General features: G+C 41.3%; 1 protein-coding gene across 6 annotated transcripts in view; it reads right to left on the minus strand.

Annotated features, from left to right (window-relative positions):
* The window catches only part of SCN5A (sodium voltage-gated channel alpha subunit 5), a 173,677-nt gene that overhangs the window by 69,547 nt on the left and 76,350 nt on the right, over positions 1-27,780 (minus strand). For 3 of the 6 annotated variants that reach the window (XM_068404983.1, XM_068404982.1, XM_068404981.1), the window contains 4 exons: positions 24,897-25,070; positions 23,105-23,461; positions 1,695-2,165; positions 201-212 (listed from right to left, as the gene is read on the minus strand). In XM_068404983.1, coding sequence (XP_068261084.1) covers positions 201-212; positions 1,695-2,165; positions 23,105-23,461; positions 24,897-25,070 — 1,014 coding nt within the window. The remainder of the gene's footprint in view (positions 1-200; positions 213-1,694; positions 2,166-23,104; positions 23,462-24,896; positions 25,071-27,780) is intronic. The other 3 variants (XM_068404979.1, XM_068404978.1, XM_068404980.1) reach the window with 1 other exon arrangement.

Consider the following 27,780-nt stretch of genomic DNA (forward strand, 5'->3'; position numbering starts at 1 on the left):
TGTACTTTCAAGGTACAGTAAGATCCAAAAATCCCAAACCCTCCATGCTCTATGCCGCAGTTTAGCTTGCAATTGTGAACGTTGCTATTTATCTTGAGGAAGGTGGAATACGGTGATGCAACATACACACGTGTGCATACACACACACACACACACGCTTCCAGACCTCATGGACACTTACATGCAAAGTTTTAACAAACTTTTGCTTTGCTCTGTGAAGGAAAAATCTGAGAGTTTTTAAGATTATGACTCTCTGTCAGATGTAGCAGAAAGGCGTGGATATCTTTAAAGGCCAAAAAGAGAAAAAAACCCAACAAACCAGAATTAAACACATTTATACACTATTAAATGCATTTATACTAGTCAGTATTTGCAGATCGGCTAATACTAAGAAACCCATCCACTATATTCACATTTCACTTTTCAAGCGTACTCTGCTTGTAGGTTTAACTAATTCAATGCTGGGAATAGAAAAGGACTTCAAAGAAAAAAAAAAAGATATTATCCATGCTACCACACTGATCCACAGGTCATTTTAATAAAAGTATTCCTCAAAAAAAGATACAAAAACGTCCCTAAAAGTGTTTACCAAAAATTTCAGACTTCTTTTTTTGTTACCTAGGTGTCTATTTGGACAGTGGGACTTGATGATAAAGTTTTCTGACCCCTTGCCCTTCAGCTCCCCAAGGAGATGGTCAACGTGTAAGACTTGCTCGTGAGCAGATGCACTAACACTGTAAAGATTTCTGCAATGAACTCGGAGAAATTAACGTTTAGTAGCTAATTTGTGCCCGCCTCCTCAGGGCTTTTTTAGGACAGCCCTTCTCTGAGGACAGTTTTGCTTCAAAACTTTCTTCCCTTCAACTGAGAGATCAGGGATCCCCCCTGACAGCTGGATTCGAAACAAGAGCTTTGATCCAGTGCCTGCTGAACACCGTGGGTCTCAGCCGGCATCAGGGGATGCTGGATCAAGGCTGGAGGGTCTGGAAAACATTAACTAGCTATGGTGTGTGGAGCCAAGAGATAAAGCTGGTAGAAAGGGGAGAAGGAGAGAAAGAAAAGCATTTCCATGAAGATTTTTTCATCTGCATTTTACACAAACACTTTGAACCATGCAGAATTTTTCAGCCTTTACTACTGAGTGCTCTGGGGAATACAAAAATCAGCAATGCCATACCAAAGAACAGGCAAATAACTATTTTTCCTGTCTGAATACATACAATTATATATCTTTTCTCTTTCTCTGGTGCCTTGTCATACCCGCTTCTGCCTAATAGTATTTTTAAGAGAACTACCTGGCCCTCGACTCTTACTGCACAAATCAAACCAATTCATTGCCCATTTTTCCACACTAAGAAAAACCCCTGTCATAGTCAGAGGACCTAAGATTTGTTCTGTAACATTCCCATGATTCAGCTGAAAGAAAAAAACAGGCTCCTGTGTGAGAAAGAGTTTAATTTTTCTGGTTAGAAGAATTAATTCAGACAAACATGAAGAATACAAAGGGAATGCTTCTTGTTGGAGACTGAATTTTGCTCTTAGATATGCACGTGTAACTTCTTCTGAAGTTAACAACATACCAAAGGCAGGATTAGGCCATAGGACATTTGCATCAGGAGCCATGGATCCAGAGCAAGGGTGGGAACGAAGGCTATCTTAATAAGCTGCAGCTAGCAAATATTTTAGTTGCCTACCTGCTCCATTTCTGTAAAGGTGCTCTGCTCTTCATCTTCCTCCTCGATATCCGACTCCCCCACAGCAATAGGAACACAAATGGACAGGTCAGGATTGGTCATAAAATCATCATTGTCTGTAATTCCTAGGTGTTTCTCCCCATTTTTATTCATCCCATCCTCAGTGTGGTTCTCTTTGTGATTCTCCATGTCTTTGCCAAGCTCAGCTGTTGTGTGACTGTTCACACAATTGTTAAGGGCACCTGTATTCTGGGCAGCAAGCTTCATCATTGCCTTCTTTTCAGCCGTCGTCTTGGGGTGCCGGAGGACATTGCAGCAAAAATCCCATGTTGTATGTTTCACATACTGAAGACCCCTGTTGATCCGAGCAAAAGCAAGCTGCAGGTTGTTCAGCTCTCCGTCCTCGTCTGGTGCCGAGAGGTTGTCAGCACTGAAAGAGCTTAGCAGCAAGGCAAGGAACAGGTTGAGCACCTGAAACGAATGAAGTTAAAAGGAAATCAATGACCCTTAATTGTGGAGGACAAATGTTTGGTCTTGGAAGCAGGAGGGTCTGAGTCTCGTCTCATCTGTACCACTGTAAGACCACCAGCGTTTGTGGAACTACCTCTAATTACAGGTGGTTTCAATAGAAAAAGGAGGTCTGCAGACATTTCTGAACACATTAATTTCAGGTGCAGAATTTTACCATGGACAATAACACACTCTGGCATTCCCTTTCCCCCTCCAACATCCCAAAACATGAAAAAGAATAGGCAAAGCTCAGAAACAGAATATGTGATAAAGTTTTCATTGGAAGATATGTAGTATAAATATTCTCATAAGTGCTGGGATAATGAATTTCCTGTAATTGCCAGTATTCCATCTTGGAGAAAATCACTAATTGCAACGCTAATTGACATCCAGAAAGGTACTGCTTACATGTAGAAAAAGACTATAGGAAGAATGTTTTCAGGACCTTTTTGGGTTTTACTCAGTGTGAATATTGTTATTGTATTACATAGTATATAATATATATAAATATATATATTTTTATATATATTTATATATATTATATACTATGTAATATAATATGTATATATAGTGTGTGTATATACATATAAAATATATATAGACAAGCTTGAGAAGTGGGCCCACGTGAACCTCCTGAGGTTCAACAAGGCCAAGTGCAAGGTCCTGCAGCTGGGTCGATGCAACCCACAGTATCAATACAGGCTGGGGGATGAAGAGATTGAGAGCAGCCCTGCCAAGAAGGACTTGGGAGACCTGATTGATGAGAAGCTCAACATGAATCAGCAGTGTGCGCTTGCAGCCCAGAAGGCCAACTGTATCCTGGGCTGCATCAAAAGAAGCATGGCCAGCAGGTCGAGGGAGGGGATTCTGCCCCCTCTACTAAGGGGTAAAGGTTTTAAACTAAAAGAGAGAAGATTCAGACTAGATATAAGGAAGAACTTTTTTTGCAATGAGGGTGGTGAAACACTGGAACAGATTGCCCAGAGAGGTGGTAGATGCACCATCTGTGGAAATATTCAAGGGCAGGTTGGATGGGTCTCTGAGCAACCTGATCTAGTTGAAGTTGTCCCTGCTCATTGCAGGTGGGGTTGGACTAAATGACCTTTAAAGGCCCCTTCCAACCCAAACTATTCTATGATTCTATGATAATGATATACATGTGCATGGCACTTAAACCCAAATAGTACATTTGGAAATATTTCTAAACATTTGTATGTATTTTCACAGATAGTCTTGATTTACATATCCTCTGGGCCATGAAGAAAATCTATTCTGGCTGTGAATAAACACCTAAGAGGTCATATAGTTTCAAAACCTTTATAGGTTCAATTCAGTTACCTTAACAGAGGTGTCTACTGTTGTTTGAGGTTATCTGAGACATCTGCACCAGACCTACAGGAGATGTGTGTCCTCCTAAATCTCTAGCTATGACCCAAGTAGGGCACAATGGGGTATTCCAGCAGGTAAGACTGGTGGTTTAGGGATCTCAATCACACTTCAAGGATGGCAGCTGCCTCCAGACTGAAACACCAAAGCTTGAGGGTCTAATGAGGCATTTAAGCCCCATTTCAACCAAAAGAAATTCATCATGTAGACAACGGAGCCTGATCAAATACAGGTGACCATGTTAGGGCTGCATGCAGCTGCCAATGTGTAGTCATCTAGTGCCAACTGACCCTAGCATACCCAAGTCATCCTGAGGCAACTGGCTGACATGACACACTATTATGGGAGCACTGTGTCTAGTTGGAGGCCAGGATGGATATCTTACAGTACCCCCTGCGGCGTTAGACAAAACTGCGTCAAGCCCTGGGCCTCTGCAGACTATAGTGGTAGCTCAAATGTCTTCTCCAGACATGAATACCTCCGTGTAGGCACCCAAATTTTGTTATTTGAAGCTGAATTTCATCCTATACTTCAGTAATTTTGCTGTTCACAGAATAACTTGTTTGAAATACCTTGTTTTACTTTTCTGTATTTATTTCAGATGTCAAACTATAGTTACGTAAGCCTATCCAGATACACCTGCAGGTGTATATAATAGGTGGCAACATTCTTAGTGGTTTTTACCATGGATTATTAAGGCAATGTTGTTTGCTTCCCAGAAATGCAGCTGACATTTTGCACAAAAGCTATTTGCACTTCATGCTTTTAGACAAAAATAAATCTCAAATATCATTCACTCCTTCCTTTATGAGCAGGTAACCTCAGAGGTGTATTGCTGGCCATTCAAATAGAGTGAACTGCGGTATAAGCACTTTATGTTTACTTATTCCCCCCCTTTCATTGTACACCGCATTTTCCAGAAAAATATATGCTCAACCCATGACACACCACATTTCCTGTAAAAGGTTACTAATAATATCCAGTCCTCCTGGTTGCTAATGCAATGCTTTCAGTTAAAGTAAAAGCAAACTAAAGACTAATTTAGTTTTCAAAAGCAATGGCAGACTTGTATGTCCATATGGATCCCCTTAAAGAGAAATCTGCTTTCCAGTGACACCAAGCAGCCAGTCTCTGAAAGCAGGTCACTTCTTTTGGTCTTTGAGGTTAGGAATCAAATGACAGATGCACTCAAAGAAACCCCAACTCCTTTAGCGTAATGATGTTAAGCATTCACCTTAATGACAGTACAGCATGCTTTCACAGGCTTCCCCACTTTTTAGTGCCTTTCCAAAGCTAGTGACTCTGGTTATGCCATTATAAGGCACAAAGGTTCAGATTCATCCAGCCTAATGTCAGGTGTCTCCCTGCGGTGCTTAAGCTGGAGGACTTTTCCTAGGATGTCTGTAGATGATGGAGACAGTCTGGCATTCCAGCTGGCATCCCAGCTGAAGAGCTGTAACATCTCTGGAGGTGCCTATTGAAGCCTAGGCTAGCTTGGGTTTAGTATCTCTGTCTATTAGATTAAAGTTAGGACACTTATGATGTGGACCAAATAACTAACACAGAATCACAGAATCGTAGAATACCTCAAGCTGGAAGGGACCCATAAGGATCATCTAGCCCAACTCTCTGCTCCTTGCAGGACTACCTAAAACTAAATCATATGACTAAGAGCGTTGCCCATGACTTGTCAAACCCAGCCAGATGTCCAGAAAGTCCTTCTTGGTGTCAGCCTGGTACTCCATGCTCCAGACCAGTGGTGGCCAACCTTTATAACAAGGCAACCTTCACCAGGTGAGATCAGAGCATGGAATGCTTCAGACCCATCCTGAGCAGAGCTGCAGCACACAGTCTGGCATTGCGTGAAATGCTGCACCAATTCTGCGGTCACAGCAAGTGAAGAGCGTAGAAGCATGAAGCCATGAAGCTAATTCTTAGCTCCCCAGCCATGGGGAGAAAACAGGCTGCTGGAAGGACCGCTCCTCCCCAAGGAGCCCTAGGCAGGGGCTGCTGGTGGAGGCTGGGAGCCACATGTACTGCCATGGTGGGTTGCAGTCTGAATGCCTCAGCTCCATCGCCTCCTTTTGTTTTGATGGGCAAAACAGTACAAAAACAAACTGTAAGTTCAGATGACACCTTCTGAAAATATGTCTGCAAACTCTGTTGCTGAAGTTAAAATACTTTTGCAACAAAGCATGTGACTACTCTCTCTTTTCCCTTCCATTCATATGTTTACCTCGATTTGGCAAAAATGTAGGGATATAAATCTTTATGTATCTAACCTTCCACCTGTCATTCAGTCAAACAGTGTCCAGCCCCTGCAGCCCTCCTGCACTCCTGTGAATTGATTCAGCAATGCTTTGCTGGCCTGCACTCTCACTGGGGTCATGCACTGCGCTGAATATAGGCTGAAAACCCACTGACTATTTCTTAGCCGCTTGAAAATAATTCTGTATTTCATTTAGCTAGGAGCGAGAACGATGTTGCACCTGCTCAAGTTCAACAGCAGGGTTAAGCCATCTCCAAAGTGAGGTCTTTAGCTTCTGGTCTTGTTTGATTGCAGAGGATCTAATATGAGTTCACCCACGTGGCTTTTCCTGCAGAGGCATTTGTCTTGACCACACACTGCCAACAAAACAAGGGAGTTTCATTTTCAAACCCCTGGTCCTTTCTTGTGCATGAAGTTTAATGAACTTCACACTGAGCAGCAATTAAGGCCAGATGTTCTCATCTGCATGGACCACACAGGACAAATCCTAGTAGGCTGGAGTCAGAGATGGGATAATCTTTTCAGGTAGGAGGTTCATAAAACAGAGCAGTTCAGGAGCTGCTCTCATGAGCGCTTGTTTGCTTGTAAACCCACAGGACCCTTACAACAACTGAAGATATTCAGACTGCAGATGTGCACCGTCATCTCCACTGCTGGAGATGAAGGATAGGAAGGACAGTTGAGGGCACCTATGAGGGACCTGCATCACCTGAGGGTGCTTCCCTGCAGAAGAGGAATCTCCTAGGAGCTAGCTAAGCAGGTTTTTTATAACAAGACGGTCCAGAGCAGGAAATGTGCCCCATCATGCAAAAAAAAAAGCGGTTAAAACAAATTGTATCCCTGTGGCAGCACATTGACACTGCTGTCACTCAGCTGCTGAGAAAAGCCCAGGCAGAGCAGCATGGTGAGGTACCTGCCAGGATCACCAACTACTCATCTAATACTCTTTTTTGTGGATAAAATAGGACCCATACACCTCAACCTACTCAAACCTGCTTCTCCGGCAGTGCCTGTTAGACACAGACCAGCAAGAAGCTCTTCAGGCACTCTCTGACCAGTGGAAGAAACTCATTTTCTTCCTTCCTGTTTGTTTTCTGATGGCGGTGGACATCTGCACTGTTCTTTGGCTAGCACAGATGGGAAAGATGCAGTTTTCTCTTTGGAGACCTTGATGACTTCTAGCAAGCCTAATACAATATGCATGAATCATTTTATTTGCTTACTGTAGCAAAATCCATGAAGCTGCAAAGAACAACTGCTCATAAAGGGGCTTTCACTGCATGCAGGAAGTGTGAGATTTAAGTTTAAGCCAGAGACCTGCAGTAACAGGTCATCTAGTCCATCTCTCTGCTACTGGAAGACTATTTCTTTCCTTGGAAGTACATTTTCCAATCCTTTGTACCTTTTCATCCCAGGGCAAAATTTACAAAGAAAGAGTACTCCTGTAAAAAGCACTTTACACAATCAGTTAGTTTCTATATTCCCTTTTCTATTATTTCAGCTATTTGTGCTTGGTTAAGAAGCTTATATGCTCCCAGCCCAGTTTCTCTTTATCCTGTAGTCAATCTCATAATCCCATTCTCATGATATCTTGGTTTCTCACTGTTGAAATGATCATGATACCACAATTATGGCATGTGGTTCTTGCAGCTGGGGGCAGGTGGAAGGGAACACAGGTTGAAGTAGGATTATCTCTTTCATGTTTCTTGCCCAAGAACAGCTGGGAAAACACATGGAAATGGGGACATGGATTTCCTGCCTTGCAGCCAGACATCTTCCCAAGTAGACTGTGTTTGATCCTACAAGGCAGGCTAGAAGTTGTAGATGAGAGAACTGTGGGGCACTATAGTACCAGTTTGTTGCAACAGGAATTTTTTTCTTATCAGCTCCATGTTAATCTGTTGGGTGAAATAACCGGTTTAACTGTTTAAATATAAATAACTATATAAATAAATATAATAATATAAAAAGAAAATTAATAACAACAATACACCAAATTTGGCTTATTTCCCATGTAAGATCCCTAAACTACTTTATGATGGTAATGAGAGCGGATGTTCTCCACAGGAAAGAAAATGGAAGCAATATGGTAGGAATAATTCTCTCATATGCAAATACAAAAATGGCTATAAATTCAGTGATTTCATGTAAATTATTTCTGTTTACCCTGAGAAAGAAGAGAACAAGGTCTGATTGTTCCCCTAGCCTCACAGCTATCGTGCATTTCGCCTGCCTGTGCAGAACAGTGCTCACAGACAGCGTGCTTGAAAAGCGCAGCCTTGGGGCACGGACGGCTCTCACACTCCCTTGGGGGAGTCAAAGGCATCTAGGGTTCCCTTTATAGCCGGGCTAGATCCAATCCATATGGTCAGAGGAGCCTGAGCCCAATGTGTCCCATCCTAAAACTCGTGGCTGCACCAGGTGAGATGAAACGAAGGAGTAAAAGTGCCTTTTCTCTCTCTGTTGACTGTGAAGAATAGATAGGGTGGCTGATGCAGCTGTAGCTGTCTGCACAGCTAGAGTTTCTAGAGTAGACTCTAGAAACCGTGTGAGGTGAATGTTCCCCCCATCCCATTAGTGTTTTTGTGGTATTTGCCATAAGGCTAGGAGTTTTGCTGACCATGCTCCACTTCTGTATCGACATTACGTGTCCCCGCAGTTTCAGTGGTCTCATGTGCAGCCGGTTGTCTTTAAGTAGCACAAGGCAGAGAAGTGATGCTGGGTGGCAGCTGTGCTCGCCCATGTTTGATGGTGTGTGCATGGGTGGGAGGAACAGTCACCCTATTTCTCACTTCGGAGTTTAAAGGGGTATGTATAATTAATGGGACAGATTCCTTGGTGCTGTTCTCGCCACTTTACATAGGAGTAAATCTCCTTGAGTAACGGAAGGGTAGATTAAGCCCATTAATTACACTTCACAGCACCTTTGTGTCACACAGGAGTTTTCTGAGGTCACTTTAAGCTGCCATTCATCCCCCCCTGCTTTCAGTGGAGCTATAACGCTGCTCAAGCACCAGGGTATGTCAGACCTGACATGGGTACGTCGTTTTGAGAGGGAGAAGCAGGCAAAGGGCACCACATCAGCGTTGCTCTTGCTGCCAGTCTGACACTCTGGACCCCATAACGAAAACGCCTCTTCAGAGAGGGAGGCTGGACTGGAACGGGAGGCTTGTGCTTCCCCAGCTCCTGTCTTGCAAGGACCAGTCACTAGCCTCTGCCTCTTGTCACCCCCAGCCTCTGCAGCACCCCGAAAGCAGGCAGAGTGAGGGGACCTATGTCCTTGTCACTCTGGAACACAGACCTGAGGCAACCCATGACACTTCTTACCACAACCTGGTGGATCCCTCATGTTGCCAAGTCTTTTTCATTTGTTATCCACCTACGTGGGTATAAACGTGCACACAAACCATACCACTCCAAGTGCTGGTCAAGAACTACTGAATTGAATTTAGATTTTTTTTTCAGCTGATGACTTTCAGTGTTTTTTGAGAGTAAGTCCCTTAGAAGTATCAGAAGATGAGTCTCTGGAAACCAAGTGCTTCCAGATCTGAAAATCTTAGTCTCCAAGTCCTATATGAGAGAGGAGGGTGGGATGGTGAGTAGAGGCAGATAAATTCTTCCCACTACTAAAGCCACAGCATAAAAACAAACATGTTCCCGCAGGTTTTTCATCAGATATCAAAACAACGCTAATTCACCAGCATAGCAAGAGCTCCACCAGAGCTGCTGTGGACTTCTCAAACCACTGTCTAGACAGACAAAAAGTGCTATCAGACAAGTCCAGTTGCAAACCTCTCCCAGCAAGACACCTGTGTTTGCGATATTAAAGGCTCAACATACTCCAAAAGCATTAAGGAAACTATGGAAATTTTATTGATTACAAACCAAGAGACAATTACCTTTGTACTAAGTCAACAAAAGTGCTTAGCCTTCATGGTGATGAGGATGTCAATACAATTAGAGAGCAAGACAGACTGCACAGGCTTGGACTGACCATACACACTTGAGAGTCTTTGCTATTGCTGCTCCCAGCAAGGAGCGATGAAAGGTGAGAAATACTCATATTATCCTTGGAATATTTTCACTACTCGTATGCAAACACCATCTCATCAGCTGCTCTACCAATGATTATACAATTACTAGAGACAAGAAAAAAAAAAAAACAAAACAATTTTGGAAGTTTAAGCTCTGTGGGTTTTACCTGGAGACCACACCAGCTCTAACCCTGCATGCCTGGGCTCACATGGAGGACACTGACTGGTCAAGGCAGGGTGGGATCTCTGGAGTCATCCCTTTAAAATTCAGATCCTACACCTCCTCTGAGAGGGGAACACCGAGCCATGACCAAAGACTGTGCTAATTTTTGCACTCAGTCATCCACAGGACATCATGTCCCTTGGGCAGTCAGGACTGGAGATCAGGAGAAAGAGGTAATGCCCGTGCACACGTGGCAGAAAACATCTGGGGAAACGTAAGCCACAGAGAACCGAAAGGATAAAAAAACCCCCTGGAAACAGAATAACAGGGAAAGAAAAGCAGTGATAATGGCTACAGTAAGGAATTACTTCCCTGCATCAAATATATTACACCAAAACAAAATCAATATGAGGGTAGGCCCAGAGTCTGGAAAATTAAATCAGACAGTCAAGAAATAAATAATTAATATTAGTCTGTTGTTTGGTTTTGTGTTTTGTTTTTTTTTTAACAGGAAGGGAAACACTATTTGCTTTAAAATGTTACTTTCTAAGCCATTTCCCAGGTTTGATATTATAATTTGGCCTCCATCAGGGAATCACACTTCCCCATTAAGTGAAATGTGACGAGGATGCCTATTTAGTGAATTTGTGGGCTGTAAGGAGGTTCTGATATTTTGCATTTTGCAAGTGTACATTCCTGGGAGGGCAGAATGGAGTGACAGAGCTGTCTGCCAGCCAGGAGGGCCTCTTTCAGGAAAACTACAAAATGGATTTCTGCTAGTAATTTTGCACAGTACGAAATCTCCTGCCTTCACAGCACACGGCTGGGCTTGCAGCTTTCACATACTTCTGCTGGAAAAGACAGATGACTCAAAAGCGGGACAAAACCTTATCTTTAATTAAAGAAACAGGGCAGATGGGTGTACCAGCAGTGGTGCTGGTCACATCCCCAAAAGGAGACCCACCCTGTATTTGCAAGGCAGGAGGTGCTGACACACATGCCTTGCTGCTGTCCTAAAAAGTGACCCATTTCTTCTGCCATCATCTCCTCCTGGCTCCCATGGTGCCCTCAGTCAGCAGCCCATCGCCTTTGGTCTCTGGACAGTATCTGTGTCTACTTCTGCAGGTTTCTTAGTGCTTCCTAAAGCACCAGGGAGATACCCCTGTTCTTTTGCAAGGAAGGGAAGGAGGTGGATGTCCTTTCTTCCCACGGTGTATATCTACAGGATAAAGCTGGCTCTGAGCTGTGTTTTGCAGAGAAGCAAAAGAACATAAGAAAAAACACTTCATGGAGGACTGGCTACCAGCATCCTTCAAATCAAGTCTGTGCTCAACCTCATGATCAAAGCAAACTTTTCTTTCCAGGCATGATGACCTCATCTTTGATTACCTTCTTGTACCAGGAAATACAAAAGGTATTTTGCTGATGTGGAAATTTGAAAATTATGTTACTTATTAATTGTGTTCTGTGTGCCTGGCTGAAATCCCAGAAACTAGGGTTGCTCAAAATCTTCTTTAGTGCAAGATGGACATAAAATTGGGGAAGCAAAGGAGAAAGTCGGTAGTGTAAGTTGTCCATAACAGCATTTTTATGAGTTTATGCTTACTGCCAGTCTGCTAGAGAGAAGAAAAGGAATAGAGAACTAGACAGCTAGTCCATTTTATGATCTAAAAATTGCATCTGCAGTAGTAAACAACATGGACATGTTCTCCATCCCTGAGGGTAAGCAGCTGACCTCCCTTCCCTGCTCTTCCCCCACGCAGTATTGCTTCGTGGCTGCTGTCCCCAGCCAGGGCTGTCCCCTGAATGCCCAGGCACCAGCTGGGACGGGGTGGACAGGGAATGTGCTAACCAAGAAAGAGGAGGTCATAATGTTTGAGTTCATGCCCTGGCCAGTTTACAGATGCAACCACCTGCCTGTGTTTTCAAGCAGAGACACATCAGCAGGCACTTTGCGCTTCCTGAACCTCCCAGAAATGGGATGGCATGACAGCTAGATGTGGCAGACAAGAGACTACAGGAGAGGAGAAGGGACATGGAAGTCCTCATGGAAGAAACACCCATATGAACTGGTTACAAGAATTTCAAATGGCTTCAGGACAGAGACTTGGAATTTGCTTGTGCGTTGGGAAGGGTGAAGGCAAGATACACGATGAGATGGAGATTGCAGAAGATGTCATGAAAGGCAGGAAGCCAAAGTAATGTTGAAAGAGGAGGAGATTTGCTGAAAGTGTGAGACTAGGAAGACTACAGGAGAGATATGTGGCAATGTCAAAGAAGGAATTACTATAATTAAGGCCAGAGCTGCCCAAAAAAAAGAGAATACATTTCAGGTAGAAGAAAAATAAAGGAAGGGCAGATTTGGGTCATATTCAGTAAGAACTAATTGAAACAAAGAGTCTGGCTAAGGATGACCCAAACAAAACAGGCAGAAGAAAACACATGAAATCTAGAGACAAGGAAATAGAACAAAAGAGACTTAAATAGCAGAAAAAAAAAATAAAAATATTAGGAGGGATGAAAAAAACCCAGGTCTGCTTCTCCTTTCCCTTGCACCGTTTGCAGTAATACAAAATCTCCTGTTGGAGATTCTCCTCGGCAAATGTGGGCCAGTGCTTTTATTGGATTTAGAGGAATTTAATGGAGTAAGAGCCAGCCAAGCTGACTTTTGGGGGCAAGAGGAAATGTGGGATGGTAGCAAGAGACCAAAGGCAGGACCTCTTTGACCGCAGGAACTTCTTACTGTTCAATATGACCCCAAAAGGCAGGAAACTGGTATCTAATCCTGTGTACTACATTTAGTTTCCAAATGTATTCTTTGGCATATTTCCTTGGGAAGCTACAGACCATGTTGCCACATGTGTGTTAGGTGGAGAAATGCAGATATGAATATGCACTGTACATGGAAAAGATAAATTCCAGTCTCTTTTAAATATTATACACCTCCTAAGAAGGTGAAGGCTGTCATGACTAGCTGACTGTTCCACATAACCCTTTTAACTAGGAATTTCTAGAGATGACTGTTAGAATGAACTGCTCACTGGTGAGTTTTGGTGGGGAAAATCGTATTTTGAAAAAAAAAAATTTAAACAAAAGTATCAGGTGTTTAGGAGTAATGAATAACGTATTAAATTTGGACCACCTAGTCTATTTTAACACTAAAACCTTGCCCTTCACTCAACGCATGCTAGGAAGAATTCTGTTGTCATTACCCTTTCAATGACATCCAGATAACTCTCCCAGTGACATTAACAAAAAGAGACACACTTAGTTGTACCTACCTTTGCACACTCTTGTCTAATTAAATTTGACTCAGTGCCTTCTAGATTTTTAGTAACTACCCAGCCATTAGCAAGAACTTAACCACTGACAAAACCCTACTTACACTCTTAACCGAGGACAGATGTAGTACAAAAAATGGGCAGTATTTTACTCTGCTGATGTTACTGTATTAACAGGGCTGCAGTTTCTATTTGGAAAACTCAGCTCCTCTTCAATCCCCAGACTACAACCAAATCTCAACAAACAATCCACTAATATCATCTTCACAAATAAAATATATATGTACATATAGATATGGTGGATTCTATTAAAAATATTTCATCTTGTCAGCAGTTCATATAATGGAGTCAATGCTCAAGCAATATTGTTAGAGAAATATCTCTGACTTGGAAACATGATTAGAACAAAAGGCATAAGGATGGTTCCCAAGGGGCAGTTTGATTGAAGTAATGTATTAGCATTCTTCTTCCTCCATATTTCTAATAAGTCTCACACCCATGAAGGTTAATGAGAGATAGTTTAATATTCCCTTATATACATAACTACGGAAGAGCACTAGTATTTATCAGGTTTTATTCCTCTCTGATACATCCCAGTGACTCATTTGTAGATCAACAAGGAATACTTGTAATTCTACCCATGAAAATCTGCATCAAATGCCAAAAACTGTCACTGCCCACCAATGAATCTGGTTTGAATTATTGCTTTTGGGAATTCCTTATTTCACAGAAGAAAAAAGTGCCTTAGTTTAGTTTTTGTTTTCAGCCTCCTTTGAGCTGCATCAGAAGAAAAAGCTCGCTCCTCTTCTGTATGCCAACTTTTACTAGGATTTTGGCTATTTGTATTTAAAAAGATATACTTTCCTGTGGATGGATGTTGCAGGGAAAAAATTGGTGGATTTTAGTATATGTTCAACATGGACATCATACGGTACCCTGAAAACAGGAACTGAACACACTTGTCCCCTAAAACAAGATGCATACTAGGATATAGTCACCAAGTGCCAAGTTTCAACTCTTCAGAAGAAACAACTGAGCCTGTGGCAGGATACAGGAACTCATAAATCTGAAGTGACAGAAGGAAGCAGGTTACTTTTTAGGCATGCATTTTGAAAGTAGTTTCTCCTCCCATCTGTTCTCAGGTGCATTTCCCTCACATCTCTTGGGCAAAGCAGCCCTATACCTCCCAGCTTTGAATGGACTCTGCTTAATCTAGCATACAATAGTGTTTTTGAAGCCCATCAGTCTTTGGTGGTCCATCATAAATATCCTAGGGTTAATTTCCCCAGACTTTTTAGCACCAGTAACTAGTGCTACACAAGGGTGGGATATACCTACTCAATAAAATAAATGATAGCTATTTATGTGGGCACTGATAAATCACACAATTTTTAAAGCCTGGAGTCTTAGGCAAAAGGTTTGTCTTTAACTCATATGAGGATGCAAGCTTTCAATCTCTGCTAGGAGTCATCAGAGGCAACTGGACTGATTGATGGTTGATGTTAGGATTTATCTTTTTGATTCATCACGTGACGCTATCTGTTTCTGGTGGATCTTTCATTACTCTTGAGGGTGTTTAATACTTAAGTAGATACAGCCAGATGTTTGCTCAAAAGCATCAGCTGCCTGAGCGCTCTGCTTCCCAGACACTGCTCAAGCAAGGATGGATAATGGGGAATAGAAATAGCAAAAATTGCTTTGGGATACATGGACTATGCAAGTAGCTGGCATGAAGAATATGAAGGAAGAAGCTGGGAAATGTGCTGGGGTTTAGCTACTTTCCTCTGAGGTTTGAATTCTCCAGTATCACACTAAATGTACCTGCTACCAGCTGTAAGCATACATGAGTGGAAGCAAAAAGGATGGTAACATGCTGACAGTTGTTTTGACTCTGTTTTGCTTGTGTCCCCAAATGTACTTATTCATATATTCTGGGATGTTCTTCTGCAAAGCTGCACGTGACTTGAGAAAGAAAATTCGCCTCCCTTATATAAGTGTCCAAGTTGATGAGACAGACTCAAATGACACTTCTACTTCTCGCTAATGATCCCTTGGGCTCCCTGGCTTCTTATGGACCCTCTAACTCTCCAGCCCCCACCTCCAGTATTCCCTCAGCTCTCATTACAGCTCCTGCAGCTTTCTGATGGGTCCTTCTCCTCCACGGTGCCCCCCACACACTCTGCTTACAGCTTTATAGATTTTGTGTGTCCTGACGATGACTGTTACTGACATGCCTATTCCTTTCCTGTTTGTCTAGTGGCCTTCTCAGATGTAACCAAAACACAAATGCACATTTCCAGAATGTTGGGAGCTGCTGAAAGAGCAAGTAAGGCGAACAACAGCATCCAGGGCATGAACATGGGGGTGCAGAAGAGCGGAGGGAAGGCAGTGCTCATGTAAGACCTGGGACAACCTGAACTTCTCTTTGAACCTCCTGTGGATGCACATTTCCTTGAAAAACACTGCTCCTCCCCAGCTTTATATAGTTGCATTTTATCCCCTCTTCCTTTCATTTGGCAAGAAGTGGAACCGACGGGCCCCAAGGAGAGTACTTGCTTGGTGTAGAAGTACAATGTACAAAGCTTGAGGACACAGACCTCTATTGTTACTTAAAAATTAAAAAAAAACACCCTAAAATGTGGTTACTCAGGCTTGTAATACCTTCTCCCCAAACTTCCTCTAATTTCCAGAAAGCAGATCTAACATAGTATTTGCAATTAGAAGGCACACAATATTTTAAAATTCCAGTTCATTTATACTAATCATCAGATGCAATATAAATACTACATTTCCCTCCAAGGAGATTAACCTTTATTCACAGAGTGGATGTCTTCAGTGGTCCCCATGAATACGAACATGTTTGTCATTAAATGCAAAAATAATTAACTTGATTCAGAGCAGCAAGTCTGGCTGCAACTCTGGAGTTGTACATTTCTCTAGGGATAGAGAGTAAAAACCATGACAAAGGGGCTTTGGTAGTTTTAGATTTGTATATAATTTGAAGAGAAAATAAGGAGATAGATGGCTGGAAATGTGCTGTCATATGTCATCAGTGTTCCATTTTCATTTGTTCATTGGCATAAGAAATCTTAATGAATGAGGTCTCATTCCTTTGGGGTAAAGCAACCCTTAATCACCTTGTAAAAAGTTTCATGGTCTTGAAAACTCCCGGTGTTAACGCTTCATGTCTTTTAAAAATGCCAGATTCTTGATGCACCTTCCCTCAGTGACAGTCCCTTCCCATCAGGCAGAAATACCAGTCTCATCTGAAGACCTTCTTTGACCATCATAATACGCTTCTGCTATCTGAGCTCTTGAAATGTAAAATTGTAATCCACTTTTACCTAGGCCTGTTAGATGCCTAGCTATTTTGCTATTACTTGTGATTTTACCACAAGGGACAGTGATAGTTCTCTATATCCATTTCATTTAAACAAAGAAATCTGACACATTACCATAAAGCTCTTTCAAGCCATTTGTGATCTGCTGAGAAATTTGAAGTGATGGAGATGTATCAGTATTGGGTGAGACAGGACTTTATGGCTACTTCTACAGTAATAAATTAAATGTGCTCAGGAACATTTTCTGGCACTGAGGACAAATGGAAAAAATCATCTTGCTCCATATCATTACACTTCTTTATACCCTGCGCTGACCACAAACTTCCAGCTGGGATAGTCCCTTGTCTGTGAAACTCTTGTTACATCCATACAGTTGACCAGCTGATGTACACCCTCAGGATGGGCTACCAGTCTGCCTACACAGTGGCCATACACACTTCCTCTTACGTTCCTTGATTAGAGATCATGGTGCGCAGGTGGTAACACTCAGTAATTAACTCTAGGAAATGGTTTTATACAGAAACAAATCCCCCATGTTGAAGATGGTACAATCCAAATAGTAGCCCTGTCTTACACGTTTATACACTATACACCAAAACTGCCTCCTTTTTGAGGTTTTTATTGTTTGCTTGACTGCAAACATCAAACTAAAGGCAACATTAGCAAACAAAGCAAAAAAAATAAACAAAGCTAATCAGAATAAAACATTTATCACATGCCTTTACTTTGTTCTTGATGTTGAAAAATAGGCAGGAAAGAAAACAGTTGATCTGAATAGACAAAAATTTTCAGGCACAAATAGAAAGTGACTTTGCCTAACCGTAGGATCACAGCCATAGCTACTAAGTATTAGATAGCCATATGGGACACAACAATTCCTTATGTTACTTGGGTTCTGTCACTTACGAAAGGGATTCAGGATAGGAAATTGCTATGAATTTCTTCTCATGGACTAAGCTTCACATATAGAATCATAGAATCATTTAGGTTGGAAAGGACCTCTGATATCACCGAGTTCAACCTTTAACCTAACACTGCCAGTTCACCACTAAACCATGCTCCTAAGCACCATATCTACACGTCTTCTAAATACGTCTTTTAAATACGTGGTGACTCCATATGCTTGTAGTCCCTTCTCTTCCCCACCCAAACAATCCACCCCATCCCAAACCTCTCTCTTGCACATCTGTCAGGCAAAGATCTGTCCTAAATGGCCCTTCATCCCTCGCGCCCTTCTCTGCCTTCTATTCCCACATAGGTTGCATTGGTGGTGCTCAAGATGACCTTTTAGTGGTAGCAATGGAGACTTTTGTGGAAGGATATGTTGAAGTGGAATTACTAAGAAGTTATGCATTGCTCACATTCCCCGTAACTTGATTTCTTTTTCTCTTGCTCTGCTGCAGAGACACGTCTGTCAGAACAGCTGTGGTAATATGCCATTTAATCAACTGATTGTGGCTGTTAAAGATCAAAATGGTGGTGAATGAGGCCTAATAATTTTTTTTTGGTGTCTGACTAGCTTGAGAATCCGCAGATTTTAACCTGATGGAGGTTTAGCAGCACTTTCCCAGAACACCTCTTCAAGGAACTGTCCTACACTGACTTGTAGGGAGGGACAAACCTCTTTTTTCCAAGAATGTGACATTTCCAGATTTCTGTGTGTTGCAGTCATGGGCCATGTTAAAACGGAAAAAATATCCACTAAGGTTTCCTGAGATGTGGAAGCAAAATAAAAGGACAGGCTCTAGGCATATATAACTTTTTCAGAGAAAAGTTTCCATTAGGTTTAACCAAAGAAGGCCACTTCAAATCTCATCCAAACCATGCTGAGCAGCTCTGCTGCCAAGCACTCAAATTATCACAGGAAGACAGGACCGGAATGTCCTCTTGGGTCACCAAGTCAAGCCCCCTGCCATGGGTTATTTCTTTCACAAACTAATCAAGCTCCATCTCACATGCTGCTGGTTCGGGGCTCATCAGTGTTGCTGGAAAGTCCTCCTAAACAATCTCACTGCGCTAACAGTCAGAAGACTCCTTTCCAATCCCAGCCAAAGGTACCTGCAGTGATTTATACTCCTTTGTTCTGGGATGAGCAGTATCCTGACACTTAAACTGTTCTACTCCCATGCCTAGCTCTGCATTCCCCTCATCAACTTCAAATTCCCATACTGTGCTTTTCACAGTAGTACTTAATCTTTCTTGAGCATCAGTCATTAATGGGGTGTATTGCATATCCAGTATTGCAGATTGCTGTGCAACAGCATTGATACTCTCTCCTCTGTGATTACCTTTCCTGATATGTATCAGAAACTCATTTACTTCTTTAATGGGGGCATACTGGCTCAGTCAGCCTGAGTGATATGTACATGGGGATATCTACAGCTGGGTTTGCCTCCCAGGACTTCATAGAATGGTTTGGGTTGGAAGGGATCTTAAAGATCATCTGGTTCCAACCCCCCCTGCCATGGGCAGGGACACCTTTCCACTAGAGCAGGTTGCTCAAAGCCCCATCCAACCTGGCCTTCAGGGACTGAAATAGGTACTTTTAGGGTCTATTTAATCTGATGTATTTTAGATGTCTTTTGGGGTAAGATATTTTATGACTTCACAGACTCCATTAACCGGATCTAACTACAAAGGCATCTCCATGCAATTATCTCAGATGTACATGTCCACAGTAACTGATGTATACTTTTCTTATCCTCTCAAACATTTGCTGTTGGTAAGCTACTTGATCATAACATAAATTCTTAAATAGGGCTGAGTGCATAACCTTACACTTTGTATTTCATAATTCCATGCATCATGCATTTATTAAATTATAATAGTTATGCAATTCTTCCTACAAGATAGCCTGATACCCTAGAAATTGCTAATGCTTTCTACCTTTGTGTTCTCAGAAAATGTCATTAATATTTTCCTGAGTGAATAGCTTTGCCATGGATAGTAGACAAAAAAAAAAGAAAGCCTAGCACTGATCCTAAAACAGCACTTCCAGCCTTATATTTCACCTTTCAGGAAAATTCTGAAGATGTCACTTCCCTGGTTACAGACTCTATATCTTGGCATGCTTGTGACTCCAGGAAGACAAAATCCACCATGGAAATACAGCAGTGGATTACCAGCTTATGGTGGACTGGGGAACAGTGGTGTATGTGCCGTGTAAGTACTAGGGGATGTATTTAAATCAGGCAGAGGTGAGACAATGTCAGTCCAGAAACTCAGCCCTGAGGTTAAGTTAATGCACTGTGGCTGTTAGCTTGGATTAACACTAACTGGTGCTTTTTGGGTGCTGTCTATGTCATACACAGCCAAATTGGAGCTTGAGCAAAGACAGTGAGTGCATTTCTGCCCTGTGTCGTGTTGCACTTCACTTGGTGGCATTTCAGGTGAAGCTGGTAGAAAACAGGCTTCATCCAGGTGGCTGGGAAAAATAAAAGGGTGTCTTGGGCAGTGTGCGTCATGCACACGCAAAGAGGTTGGAAGGTTGTTCTTCTGTGATTGAAGCGTCAGTTTTATTCATGCATGTTGTTAGTGCCCATTACACGCAATTGTCCCCTGAGAAGTGGCTGGTGTCACGCTCGACTCTCGCATCAGCTGACCCACCAGAGTAGGGGTCACTGGGGACTGCCTCGCTGCCCAAATTCCCCTACATCTTCTTAATTATTCCTGTCTCAATGATTTTCCTTATTAACCTCAGTAACATAAACGTACGTAGGAAATATGTTAAGCCCTTTATAAAACTTAACAGTAGGCATAATTATTCAGTTAGCAATTTCAGAAGCTCTTTCTTCCAAATGAGGGAGAAACTATTCTATTATCTGTCTGGTTTGGCTTTGCCTTCCAAAGCGGCTTCAATGACTCTAAAAATGCCTTCTGACAATAGTGTCATAGTATTATTGTGCAAAAGGCAGTTACACAGCACTTAATTTTCCTACTATGCTGTAAAGTTTAGTTCTTTGAAGATGACTCAAATATCAGCTGACCAGCAGTAAACATAGTTTCATATGGCACTGCACTGGTCCAAGACATTTTCAGGATATATGAATGCAAACCAAAGATTTAAGGTTTACTAAAATTCTTTTCAACAGCTGGACTGCTCTATAACATGAAGTTGCCCAGGGCACTTACTAACTTTCTTTGCTTTTCTTCCACCATTCCTTTGAATTTATGTTAGTGAGGCTCGGTAAAACCTGCAAACCAAATCACTGAACATACCACAGAATTGCAGCAGTTGAAAGTCTTCCAGCACCAGTTTGCAGCCTTTACTTTACAGTAGTTAAAGAGCAGGTCTGCTCTGTAACGCTTAGCCTTGCAGTTGGGAAAGTGACCACAGACACTACCATAAGTACTGGCAGATGTGACATTAAAAGTATTTAGTCTAGATGACTGTGCAGATCTGCTACGTAGGGAAAAACACTGTAGGATTTCCTCCGTGCCTTCAGAGACTAAGAAAGCATACAGAGTCCAAACGAGATACAATCTCAGGATAATACTTTTCTTATCAAACTGACTCTTGAAACTCAGAGGACGAACAAGGATCTCAACAAGTTAAAAGAGAAACTTTGCTGGCACAGATTACAACCGAGTTACAGGTAAAAGATTTAGCACACAAGTCTTCATATTTTAAAGAGTTCATGGTGCTTTTCAGCTACCAGAATTTTTGAGTCTGATGATGTTCAGCAAGTAAGTTAGTTTGTGAATTCGTTCCACTCTCACTGAAGAAAGCAAGGATTTTGCTGATGCTAGAGGAATAAGATTACCTTCTCTTTACCTGCTAATCAACATCATGAAATCTCCATATAACACTGTTGACACTGGATGAGTCTCATGATTCAGAATCTGTTGTTCTTTTCACACACATGAATCATTTCCTCTTTTTTTTTTGAGTGATCTACAGACAATAATCATTCCTATTTACCAGTCATTGCCGCATGCTTACAGAAATGTTGGCTGAAAAGGGTAAAAATATTTTTGCTTTCAGCTGACCAGTAACTTCAGCTTATCCAGGCTGACAGAGGTTTTCAATATCTGGTTTTACATCTGGGATAGTCTTTTTTGAGCACTGAAGGTTAAAAATACATAGATAATGTCAGTGCGATCTCTGCTGAATCAGATTTTATATTTAACAGAACTTATGCACACTGATGAGTGTTAATATCTAAGGGTATCAGATGTTGCAAATTCACATCTTTCAATAATCCATGCATATTTTAAATGTTAACATTTTCCCCAGAATTTACCACATATTATTTTCAGGTTTCATTATCATACACAGAACACATTGCTTAATGGCAGGGGGAGATTAACCTTCTGGATCTCACACTAACCTCCCCCAAAAGATATGCAGAAAGTAATATTTGTCCCAACTCCTCTAACCACATTTAGTTCCAAGAAAAATCTGTAGAAATGGGAAATTAGGGAAAAAAAAAATATAAGTAATCTGCCACTTCCTGAGTAATCATAGTTTAATCTTTAGATTTTTATAAAAAAAAACCCTATAAAATATAATTTGATCTTGCAATCAACATTTTCAGTGCAAAACTAACTGTTAAAATATAAATTAATATAAACAAAACAATGTGCTTTGGTTTTCCACAAGCTCTTTCAAGAACTTTTCTATCCTAGCAGCTGAGAATCAAAACATTGGGTACTTAAAAGCAAAACAACCACTAAAAGCAATCGGTAGCAAAACCCAACATTTTTTATAGCAGCATCTACTATTAAACAACTCACTACATAAACAGTAAGCCCATTAGAGCCACAATGTCAAAGACGCTCTGTAAGCTGAACAGGCAAAACATTTCCACAAAGACTGCAAGCCAGCAAAGCGCTCCGTAAGATGTCAACAGGGAAATACAATTCAGTCTTAATAGGTTCAGAGCTTATGTAAGCCATGCTTATGGGATAGTCTATTTAAAAAGCAAGTGAGCAAGTGACATTACTGTAAACACAACCTGCAGCTTCCTCGAACGTGCAGGATAAAGACATTTGAAACTCCACTCAAAGACACTGTGCTAGCTGTAAGGTTCATGTGTTCTGGACCAAAAATGAAGGGAAATAAAAATATCTCCTGATCCCACGACAGCTGAGGTGATATTCACCCCTGTATGGAAAAGAGATTCGGAATCCCTTCAGCCCCATGAATGGCTTAAGAAATAAAATCATTATAACCAGCTCATGTGCCTTTCTTCTAGTAAAACATTATCTGTTCTTCTGTAAAAAACCTGTAAGCCTTCATTCCTAATTAGTAATGCAATGCTAGCAATTTTGTATTTGGGATATGAACAAGTTTCTCTGGGTGACAACTTGGTTCATCAAATTAAAGCCACGGAGCAATGTGAAATTTGCCATTTCTGGATAACAAAATGGTACATTTACACACATTCACCAGGAAAGGGAGAAAAAAACATCTTGAGAACTCACCACCAGGTTTCCTATCACCATGACCAACAAGAAGACGAGAAGGCACAGCGGCTGCCCAGCTACTTCCATGCAGTCCCACATGGTCTCAATCCACTCCCCACACAAAATTCGGAAGATGATGAGGAACGAGTGGAAGAAATCGTTCATGTGCCACCGTGGCAAATTGCCAGTCATGCTTATTTTCTTCACATTGTCCATGTAGCTTTTCCCAAAAAGCTGCATTCCTACCACAGCAAAAATAAAGACGATGATTGCCAGCACAAGAGTGAGGTTGCCGAGGGCACCCACTGAATTACCAATGATTTTAATGAGTGTATTTAAGGTCGGCCAGGACTTTGCCAGTTTGAAGACTCGCAGCTGTGAACAAAACATAAACAACAGTGTCAGTTCACAGAAGCAACAGACATTTCAATCGATGAATTATTAAAGTGGGTAACACGTGAAAGACGTTAAATGCCACAGCGTGTGCAGTACAAGGTGATTTTAGCCATACTTCCTGTTAACCTCACTACATCTATTAATAAAACATCACTTGGGCTTCTCGGCTGAGAATTAAGTTTTCCAGAGCTATGCTCAGCCTTATTAGATAGACGTGCTTTTAGAGGCTCATTCCCCCAATATCATGGTGGGGAGAGGGTGGAAGGAGGAAATCTCAGATCTCAACATTTTCTTTTACATTGCTTTACCTCCTCAAATTAAACAGCCTGGCAGGCATCTGAGGGAAGGGGTTTAGGGTTCAATCCCACAAAGAGAGAAGCAATTCCTCTGTGTTTCAGAGCAAGCCTCAGCCAGATGCTATTAGCTGTTAGCACACAGGGTGAAAATCACCTCTGTGCTGAGGATCACGCAGTCTATGCACAACCCACATCCCACTTAAGACCTATTTTAAGGATGTAAATGCTTCCTAGCCCTTGTACTATGTTTTCAACTGAAGGTTTAATTTCAGCCCTATTGAAGAGGGTTTGCTCAAAAACTGACAGAAGACTCTCAGGACCTAACAGCAGCAGTGAAAAATTTGCATTTTTTAGGCAGCACAAAGAATTTCAGGAAAAAAAAATTAAAGAAGTATTCCACTAAATGTAACCATAAGGGCTTATTTTCCTGGTCTTTTCAAGTTGTGAAGCCATATCATGGCCAGAATGATTAGCATGGACATCCTGGTACATGAAGTGCAACACAAATGTCAGGCTGGCAAGGAAACTACTTTTCTGTTCCAATATGCCGACAGTCTCTCATTAATAGAATACCACTATCCCGTGCATAACAAAGGAGCTGACAGCTAAGGAGCTCCCGTGAAAGACAGATGCTATGTTATGCTGATCAGTTCTAGAAAAAAAGATCGCTCCGTGAATAATTCAAAGACATTTTCTTTTGACAACATTTAAAAGAAAGGTGGCATGTTTGTAACATAATTTAGGAATAACAGCTTCTAAACTGACAAGTTACTGGCTCTTGCATTTCTTGGGCTATCAGTTATCTGCTGACTATGCTAACAGGTGTACAGGTATGAAATGGCAGATTTTTATTACAAATTGGAACTCAAACATTTTAAGTGTGCTACAAGTACCTGGCACAGACAGAAGGAATCAAATTATGTTCTCATTTACCCTGATATAAATGTGGAAAAATTCCATTTATCCCGCAGTCTATAATTAATATGTCACATAATGTTCACAAGTTTGTAGCAATTTAAGTCTTTATTGGCAGATGCATTTTTAAGAAAATATGTTGCATCATGTCAGAGTTTATATATAATGAAAGAAGAGGGGTAAGAACAGAATAAGATTGTTACCAGTCGAAAGGAGCGTAAAACAGACAGGTTTCCCATGCTGGACAAGCCCAGTTCCATCAGGCTTAATATAACAATTATGCTGTCAAAAATATTCCAGCCCTGCTGAAAATAGTAGTAGGGGTCAAGGGCAATTACTTTGAAGATCATTTCTGCTGTAAAAATCCCAGTGAAGACCTGCAGAAAGAAAATATGAAGTCAAAGTAACCTTTTAAACTTTAACCTTTTGTTTGCAGACTTTCCACTGATACAGGTGAACACAGCAAAAAGCCAAAAACATTTTACAAGCAAATACTTTATTTTTCATGGCTGATTCTTTATCACTATTACAACTTGCTCTAGTCTGCTCACAACAGTATTTGATACTGCTGTAAACTTACAATGACATCTGAGTTCAAGCTCTAGATTGGAACATACATTTCCATCTCCTTCCATCATCTAAATAATCTCAGTGGTAAAAAAGAAAGTGTAAAAGTGCCTTTTATAAAGGTTAAATCTATTCATTTCAATGGAGAAACCTGAATGAATGGAGTGGGAGTGTTAAAGGGGTATTTGGGTTGTAGTGTACCTGCTGTATTATCCCTTTTTATTTTGTTATTACCAACACCAGGGCAACGCAAGCCTCCAGTCATTCTGAGGTTATTGCTGGCAGCAAAGGAGATTAGAAACTCTAATTTGAGTCCTAGCTTTTTTTTTTTTACAAATAGTCACAGCAATTTTCTTTTCACAGCATCTTGAGAACACAGCTTATTTATGACCCAGTTCAAATGTCATATGGTGGAACTTCTAATTGGAACATTTTTCTTTAAAACAACATATAAATATTACCTATGAGGCAGAGGGAGAGGGGAAGGGAAGGCTGCTGGCAACAAATTCAGTTTTAACACATTTCTGCAAAGTATCTCAGAGACTCAGATCTTGTCCTTTCATATGCCCTTTTTAAGTACCAGTTTAAATGCACAACGCAAGGCTACAGTCAGCTTAAAATGACAAAATGTGGACATCAAGTTCTTCATGTACTGTTTTATTTTCATTCTGAGTCCCAGTACAAGGTGCACAGAGTTTTGTGTTCTGAAAATATCTCTACTGTACATACATATTAAAGCACATAGTTTTCCGTGAAAAAAACAATATCAATGCACTGTGTAGGTCAAAAAAGAGCGGGGAATCCAGGGCTCACATATCAGTAAAATACAATCAAGGCTAAATGTTTTCCTTTCAATAAGCTGAATATTCATGGCAGTATCACAGCAAAACTGATCTACTCTGATCAATAAAGATGAGAAACCCATTAAGATGTGGAAGAGAAAAGTTACAATTACATAATTAAGATATTAAGGAATAAAAATAAATGATCATAGCTTGCATTTGAGGAAGACTTGGATTTGCTCTGTAATGCTTCAGGAATTAATTCTTCCAAGCGGTCATTTTACACAATTCCTTGTGTAAAATACCTTCTCTTTCTCATCAGTAAAATAATACCTTGAACTGCAACAATTTGCACTGTCATCCCATCACTGTCCCATACCAAAAACCCAACAAAACAACCTGTCTTATATTTCTAACTAGCCAACAATTTCTGACTCATGGTGGTCAGAGATACCAAAGATTCCCATCAGAATGCTCCCATTTCCCTTAGGACAGAGAACAAGGCAAAACTGGATGTCTGTGAAATTGTATCCAGGGGACTGCCTTAAAAACCACAATACCATGCTGCGTACATTATGCAACCATTTTGCTGAGAAATGACTCAGGAGGATCACTTTCTTCGCCTGAATCATTTTAATCAATAGCCTTCTGAGAAGGAAATGTCACAGTAAGACAGCAAAATGTCTGAGCCTTCCTAAAGGCATCAGGAACCATGTACGTGTACGAATTTCAAACGGCAGTTGTCAAATTGCCGGCACCTGGTACGCAGCAACTGCGCTTGTACAAGAGGCTGGATACTCAATATGATAAAGGCTGGAAAGAAAACAAGTAACTTAATATCCCACTGGTGCTAAATATGACACTGCTGATTTGGAGGACTTTGTCTTAAAAAAAATTATTTATTTGATTTATCAATTCAGCTGTTTAAGCTCTAATATTGCATAATGGTGTCTCAGTTCCTAAAGGAAAACAAAAAAAATGGAAGAATCTTGCTCTATCTACCTATTTTTTAAGTGGTGGCACTGCATAGGCAGATGAACCATGTAAAGATGTACATGTGCTTGGCTAGCCCTCTGATCACATTTGAAAATGCTGGTTCCTGTAAGTGATGGACTAAAGGAGTCTGAAGGTAGCAGGTGCTGCATGAAGTAGACGGACAATCAGAGTGGGAGATCTCCAATGACTGGCAGCAGACGAAGAATCGCTCTCTGAGGAAGCGAATCCATATTCCACTTTCATTCTTTCATTTCTCTCAGAAACATTTGTTTTGAGGAAAAAATGCCAAAGATCTGCCCTTTTTAATATTTCCTCACCTTTAATGCTAGTATAATCCCTCAAAGAGGGTTAGATGCAATGGGAAGACGAGAGACAGCCAGCGTGAGGCAGAGGAGGGGTCTAGCAGCCTGCAGCTTAGGGGATGCAGTCATCTGGCAGCCTGCCCTGGAGCTGGGACTCCCTTCCCTTTCACAGGGGATTGCAAAAAATGTCAATTTTCATTACAAATGACTTTGCAAAATCCTCCACAAAATGGAATTACCTTCCTCTGACCTACTCTACTCACAATCAGTCCAGTTATGCAGGGGTTTAGTAAAGCTGGAGAGGATGAGCTGAGGCAGTCTGGCCTCTCACCAACCCACCCTGGGATCTCAAGGGAAGGGGAGCCCTGTGCCATCAGCTTGCTACAAAAAGTATTAGCAGGCTGTTTTGCTTATATTACACTTTAGCACAAAGAGGATAA

The sequence above is a fragment of the Nyctibius grandis genome, chromosome 7 (genome assembly GCF_013368605.1).
Source record: "Nyctibius grandis isolate bNycGra1 chromosome 7, bNycGra1.pri, whole genome shotgun sequence".
NCBI classification, from domain to species: Eukaryota; Metazoa; Chordata; class Aves; order Nyctibiiformes; family Nyctibiidae; genus Nyctibius; species Nyctibius grandis.